General features: G+C 29.3%; 1 protein-coding gene across 1 annotated transcript; it reads left to right on the forward strand.

Annotated features, from left to right (window-relative positions):
* The first annotated feature begins 2,889 nt into the window (after positions 1 to 2,889).
* LOC107936451 (ankyrin repeat-containing protein BDA1) lies at positions 2,890 to 4,723 on the forward strand. Its single transcript, XM_016869178.2, has 3 exons — positions 2,890 to 3,486; positions 3,573 to 4,141; positions 4,567 to 4,723. The coding sequence occupies exons 1-3, from the start codon at positions 2,890 to 2,892 to the stop codon at positions 4,721 to 4,723; spliced, it is 1,323 nt and encodes a 440-aa protein (XP_016724667.2).
* The last annotated feature ends 2,835 nt before the right edge of the window (positions 4,724 to 7,558 follow it).

The following is a 7,558-nucleotide window of genomic DNA, read 5'->3' on the forward strand; positions in this document are numbered from 1 at the left end:
AGACTAAATTTGGATAGGATAAAATGGGAAGTACATATTTTGGGTCGAGTTAGGCTTAAGTAAATAGGTTGTCTACAAATACTTTGTTAAATGGATGTGACAAGAATTTTAACCATCCTTTTAAATAGGAGGATGTCAATCAAACCCATGTCGATCCTCTTACATTTGTAACAATAGTGATGATGCTAGTAGATCTAAGACTCAAGTCAACCAACCCAAACACTATTTTTTAATTTTAGAGTTAGTATTTATATATATTATTTATGTAGAGTGAGTATTAATCAGCTGAATATGGTGAGTTTAATTTTTTTTAATTAAATTTTATTATTAATCCTTCAAAAAAAAAGTTAAATTAATCACCAACACTTCAAAAAACTCAACCTCATCAACGCGGACTCAAAATATTTCCATCACTTTATACAATTTGAATAGCCTTTCCTGTACGAGCAGCTGTGAGGAAGGGACCGATTGACAGTAGGAGGAGACAAAATGGCAAGGAGAACCGCTTTATAAAGACCGGAATGGTCGACAAGGAAACAATATAAAGCAAGAAAAGGCAGGCAAATTAAGTATATATTATTGGTAGTGGTGAAGGTTGAAAGAAATGCTTCTTATTCCATTGATTTTAGTTTTTAATCATTTGGTATTAATTCGATTATGCCTTTGATATGTTGATAGTCAAAAGTTTAAAGACCTGTGGTGTGAACGAGGAAGCCACCATGATATCATGAAAAAAAATCATTATTTATTTTATTGAAAAGGCTAATAGTTAAACTAAAAAACAAAATTATGATGAAAATTTTATAAATATACTTTATTTAATTTTAATTAAAAAATAATTTTTTGTTAATATTAATAGATTTTTGTAATATATCATTTAATCATTTTAATAACAATTAAATCTTAAAATTACACAATTTTAATTCGATATGTAATGTGTTATGACTAGAAATATAATATAAATATTAATAAATCAAGATACGTTATGTCGAATTTGAAAAAGAAAATTGCATGTATATATAGGATATTTTTATGGTGTATGTCATGACAGTTATTATATAACAAGAAATTGGCAATGTAAAAAGTTTGAAGAGAAATTGAATCACACCATAAAAGAAGTTGCAAAAGGGAACTATAAGAATTGTGATGTTGTGAATGCTTAGACATTAAATTTTAATTAATGCACTAACTAATTAATTCTAGTAATAATTAAGTTTTAATTAAGATGCTCAAAATTCTAATTAAGTAATGACTAAATTTTACATCCATAAATTTAGCCTAACTTCTTTTTTATATCAAAATTTTTAATTAGTAATTATAATTCATAATTTATTTTTGTATATTTTATATTTTGATTTCTATTCAAGTAATATATATATTAAAATTAGCAAAAAATTTTAACTAATAATTTTAAATTAAATTATATTTATTTTTAAAAGTGCAATTATCATCATTTCTATTAAATTATAATTATTTTTATAATGTAAAAATTATTACAATTTCTATTTTACTCTAACATATTTTATTTTTAAATATAAACCTAATAATATGATAGAAAATAAAAATTATTTTGATATGATAAAAAGTAAAATTTAAAATTAAACACATATATTATACATAAATTATAGATAAGTAAAATTTAAAATTGAACATACATATATCATATATTTCCCTAATTCACCAACGGATTGGCCTTGATTTTGATGTGGATATAGTTGGTTGTGAATCACACATACTATTTATTTTTTTTGAAGTTTTAATATATTTTTATGGGTAAAATATGTCATAAGTTATTGTACTGTGTTTAAAAATTTAGAATTTAGTCTATCTACTTTTCAGATTTCAAAATTCAAATCCCACTATTAACAGTATTAAATTTTTGTTAAATTTAAGTTCATTACAACGTAATCTTTTTTGGTTACATGGCTACCAAGTGAGGTTTTTTTTTAAATGTCACACCAACAATTTTAACAAAGAAAATATTTAACATTGTTAACAATTAGACTTGAATTTTGAAATCTGAAAAGTAGATGGACTAAATTTCAAATTTTTGAAGAGTACAAAGAATTATGACATATTTTAACCTATTTTAAAATTGTTTTGAATATTTATCTACTTGTTTAATTTTTATATTTCTTTTGGATGTTTTATATATATATTTTGAAGTTTTTTAGAATCAAGATTAAATTAATATAATGTGCAAATATTGAAGGTTAAATTTGTTATTTTTGTAGAATTATAATTAAATTGATAATATGTGTAAACATTGAGGAATAAATTTGTTATTATATCAATAAAAAATTGCATCAATATTTTATTAATGATTTAAGGGATGAATAACCAAAAATATTATTATTTATAACTATAGTGACAAAATTATTATTATTATTATTATTATTAGAGTTGGTGACAAAAACAAAAGAATGCGCTATTACTTAAATGACTAACCTAAATAATAACACCATTGTTAATATATCCTGAATATACTATGAGAACATATACCAAATAGTGCATTAATTTATTCATTCATCACTCCTTTAGCTTGCTTTTTGTTTGGTCCAAGAATTCATAGTTGGAAATGTCATGTATAAAATCAACCTTTTTATTTAATGTGTATTTCGTGCGGACTGGGTGCCTTCTTTCTATCGCTTTGCTGCTTGGAAATTTCTTTGGACCTTCGAAGAAAATTATTTCCTCGCACTACAGTACTGTTCAAATCATGTATAAATTGTGGTCGGTTCAGGTATATGTGTTTACGGAAAATATAGGTTCTATATCTATTTCCATGTTGTCTTCTAGTTCTTTCTTCTTTGTGTTTTGTTGCAAATTTCCTTAGTTTTCAGTAATCTGAAAATTCACTGCATAATTTATTACCCCAAAAGAAAAGCTATGGATGAGAGGATGATGGAGGCTGCCCAAACAGGAGATATTAACCTCTTGTATGAGTTGATTCTGAATGATCCATATGCTTTACAGCGTATTGATGATGTGCCTTTTTTTCATACTCCATTGCATGTAGCTGCCTCTGCTGGGCATATTGAATTTATGATGGAGATGATCAACTTGAAGCCCTCGTTTGCAAGAAAGCTAAACCAAGCTGGGTTTAGCCCCTTGCACTTGGCTCTGCAGAATAACAGAACCCAAGGAGTGCTTCAACTCCTCAAGTTTGACAATGGCCTTGTTCGTGTCAAAGGGAGGGAGGGTTTCACTCCTCTGCACCATGTGATTCAAACTGGAGATGTTGATCTTTTGATAAAATTCCTTAAGGTTTGTCCCGAGGCCATAAAAGATGTGACTGTTCGAAACGAGACGGTTTTCCATCTTGCAGTAAAAAGCGACATGTTTGAAGCTTTCCAAGTCCTGGTTGGGTGGCTTATAAGAAGCCGCCATGTGTCTGCCCAACGTTGGGAGAATGAACTACTGAGTTGGGCAGACATTGATGGCAACACTGTGCTACACATTGCAGCTATCACAAACAGTCCTCGGGTATATGCTAATTTTCCTAATCAAGTCAATTATTGATATGTACATGACAAAAGGGTAATTTACATGAATTAATTTCTAATTAACAGGTGGTGAAAGTATTGCTGGGACACTTGCGTCGAGACCAAATCAATGCCAAAAATTTGGAGGGATTAACAGCTCTAGATATCCAATCACAATACCCCTGGAATGAAAGGCAAGCGGATAGGATTATAGATATGCTAAGCAAAGCAGGAGGTTTGAGTGCTTCCTCTCCCTCGCTTCCCAATACCTCCTTCACTTCAATCTACATCAAATCTTTAAAAGACAAGATGTCATGGATTCAAAAATGGGAAACAAGAGCAGGTCGAGGAATGAAGCGTATGCCACATGAGATGCGTAGCACATTTCTAGTAGTGACAGTGCTAATTATAACAACCACTTTCGAAGCCTCTTTAAACCCTCCAAATAAGCCTGATGACAGCTCATCCATGAAATACCAAGTCTCTTTAAGTCAAGATCAGCCGCCTCTCAGTTCCCACACATTTTGGCACAAAACCGACTTCAATACTGCACCCATACCCAGTCCCTCCGCAGTGGACGTTTCCAAAAAAGATGCTGGGACATCTGAATACTCCTTGTTTTGGTTTTACAACACTTTGACCTTCTGGGCAGCACTGTTTTTAACAGCAATTCTCCTACCATCTCATTTATTCTCTTCGTTGATTCTCCTAATACTTCTCTCCTTTGGGTTCACTTTCATAAATTTATTTAAAGTTTCCTCATGGTCATGGGAACATTCATATGAGTTTTCCAAAAAAAGCGCACACATTTTATTTAACGTAACCTCCATTTTTAATAATGTCTTCTTATTCATCCTATTATTCCTTATACCAAGCCAGTTACTCTTTGATTTTGCCACGCTGGTAAACATTAACAAAACATATTCCATTTCCCTCCCGCTAATCGTTTACGGTAGCATAATGATTTTTACGGGAATTTTGTAGATAAAAACGTATATTTTTTATCCTCCTATTGTAATGTTGTCTTCTCAACGTTGCTAGCATCGCTTGTACGATTGCAGTTAATGTTTCATGTTTCCAGGTGGGTAACCAGTACCAATCCAAAATTCTCTATCTTCATAGTAATCTTTTACATTGGCTTCCTTTTTACACTGTCCAGTTTAGTGGATCCCGTCGAATCTAAATGCCAAAAGCGTAATGAAGTTTTGGGGTTTGTATTAGTGATGGTGATGGAGTAGTTATTATTTGAACTTAAAATATATTTAATTATTTGGGCTGATTGCACTAGTCATCCTCAAACTATTAACCTTATTCTAAATTGGTCCCAAAATTCAGATAATTTTAATTACAATCCTCAAGCTACTAATATTGTTATATCAGCCTACTCTTTCTATTACTATAATCGTTAATTTAGTTATTAAATGGTACTTTAGGTCTTATACAATATACTAGATAAATTACCATATCGACTTGCTAACATACTAGATAAATTATAATTAGAGGCGTTCATGGGTCGATTGGGCTAAGTTTAGGGCAAGCTCGACTCGGTCGAAATATGGGCCTAAGAGTTTGCCAAAACTTGCTCATATTTGTAAATGATTAACCTAAGCCTATTTTAATACAATCCCTATTATTTTTTTAAAAATTATGAATAATTGTATATTTATATTATTTTTAATTTAATATTGAAAAATTTTATATATATTTATTAATATATTATATATAATCATTTTAAGATTTTTTTAATATTTACATTATAGTACTATTATATATTACTATATGTTTAATTTTTATGTGTTATAAATAATATAATATATAAAAATATAAAAAATTTAAAATTTTAAAAAATAGTTAAGTTTGGTCGAGCTCAAACCTTAAATGTTCATGCCCAATTTTTTGTCCAAAGAACTTTGGATTCTATTGAGAAGGGCTCTCTATTTTTGCCCAACATTTCTTATGTTCAGTCAAAAAGGAAGATTTCAGGGTATGGTCCATCCATAGTAACCCTAACATCTACTTCCAAGAACTCCAACTCATCATTCTCCATTAAATTTCAAGAATATCCCACTATGTCTGTTACATTCACCGTGAGTTTATCTTTAAACGAAGCCTTCTCTTGCCTTAAGTCTTCCCCTGCCAAATATGGGGAATTCATATCTGAATCTTTGTTCCTAACTTTTTTTTGTCACACGTTCAATCCCCGAAGGAATGGGCGACCCTGGTCTTTCCAATGCCGGTGATGACACGGTGGTCACTTCCATTTCATTTCTAATTTAATTTAACGGGAATGTATTTCATAATTGCCAAAATATCATAATACAGATCGTCGGGTCCACACCGTTAAATGTGATTAACCAAAATAGCATTCTACAATATGTACTTTTTAAGAGTGACTACTTTCCACAGAAGTGGCGGAAAATTTATACTTTACTGAAATTTTGTCTTATACTTTATTTATTTTAATTTTTTAAATTTAATTTAAAAATTAATGGTAAAATCTTAATTTCACTTCTACAATTAAAAATTTCTATCTCCGATGTTCTAAATAATTATCCTTAATTTAATACCAGTAAGTGTTGGATGCAATGGCAAAACACATTGTATTTTCAAGGAAAGACACATGTTTAAACCTTGAAAACAACATTATTCAAAGCAAAGCCAAATTATTCTTTCAAAATATATTTAATTATTTGAGTACTTATTGCACTAGTCATCCTCAAACTATGAACCTTATTTTAAATTGGCTCAAACTTTCGTTCTAATTACATCCTCAAGCTACTGATGTTATATACTATAATTGTTAATTTAATTACTAAATGATACCTTAGATCTCATACAACGTAATCTAAAATGAAAAGTTTAAGAAAAAAAATTGACAAAATAACATACTAGGTAAATTACAATCTCAACTTGCTAAAATATTAGATAACTTATAATTCGAGGTGTTCATTGGTCGGCCAGCCCAAGTTCGGGTGGGCTTAAGCATGATATTAACACATTTTATATTTGCCCAAGCCTGACTCGATCCGAAATATGGGCCCACAAGTTTGCTAAAACTAATCCATATTTGTAAATGGTAACTCAAGCCCATTTTAGGACCGTCCATATTATTTTTTAAAATTTTGAAAAATTGTATGTTTATATTATTTTTAATTTAATATTTAATGATTTTATATATTTTTTAATTTTTAATATTTTATATATAGTTATCTTAAGATTTTTTTAATATTTATATTATAGTATTTTTATATATTACTATAGATTTAATTTTTTATGCGTGATAAATAACATAGTATATAAATATAACAAAATATAAAACATTACAAACTTAGAAAAATATGGTCGAGCCAAGCTAGGCTTGTGCCTGGAATGTTCAAGCTTATTTTTTAGGCCTAATATTTTTACCTAACTCCTCGCAAATTTTAATTGGATTTGGTGCTTTAAGTGTAGTTTGTATACTTGTATTTTTTTTTCGAACAAATTGATTTAATAAAATTATTCATGAATTGCATTAATATCATTTCTATATTGTCCTTAATGGTTTTTACATGCAAAGCAAAATGGAAGCAAATATTCGCTCACTAATTGTCTAATGTTTAACCAATACTAAACGGTATTACATGGTTGGGTCGTAATACAGAAAAACAACCTATATTTGTAGAAGAACTTAAACATGTCCTTAATCTAAGCGGAAATGAACAAATCGATTGAAAGACTAATATGACGTCTATCAAATTCAATTAGAGAGATGTTTTGTCTTGAGTATTAAAGCAGATGACTTCTAAAAGATAGGGAAATAAATGTGACTGACAGTACATCGGATATGACCTAAGTAGAATAGATTTTAAATCCATTTATAAATTTATTTACTCATAATATAATATATCTTAATCCTAAATTAGCCGGACATGAATGGAAACGTACATTGCAGCTATTAGAAACAAACAATTTTCTCTTAAATTTAAGATTTTTTGTACTAAACACCAACAAATGAGAATCAAATATTGTGAGGTTTCGTCAACGATGATTTCTCCTTTGTGTTGATTTAAAACTAAGCCATTTCTTGGATTTTC

This window comes from Gossypium hirsutum, chromosome D10 (genome assembly GCF_007990345.1).
Source record: "Gossypium hirsutum isolate 1008001.06 chromosome D10, Gossypium_hirsutum_v2.1, whole genome shotgun sequence".
NCBI classification, from domain to species: Eukaryota; Viridiplantae; Streptophyta; class Magnoliopsida; order Malvales; family Malvaceae; genus Gossypium; species Gossypium hirsutum.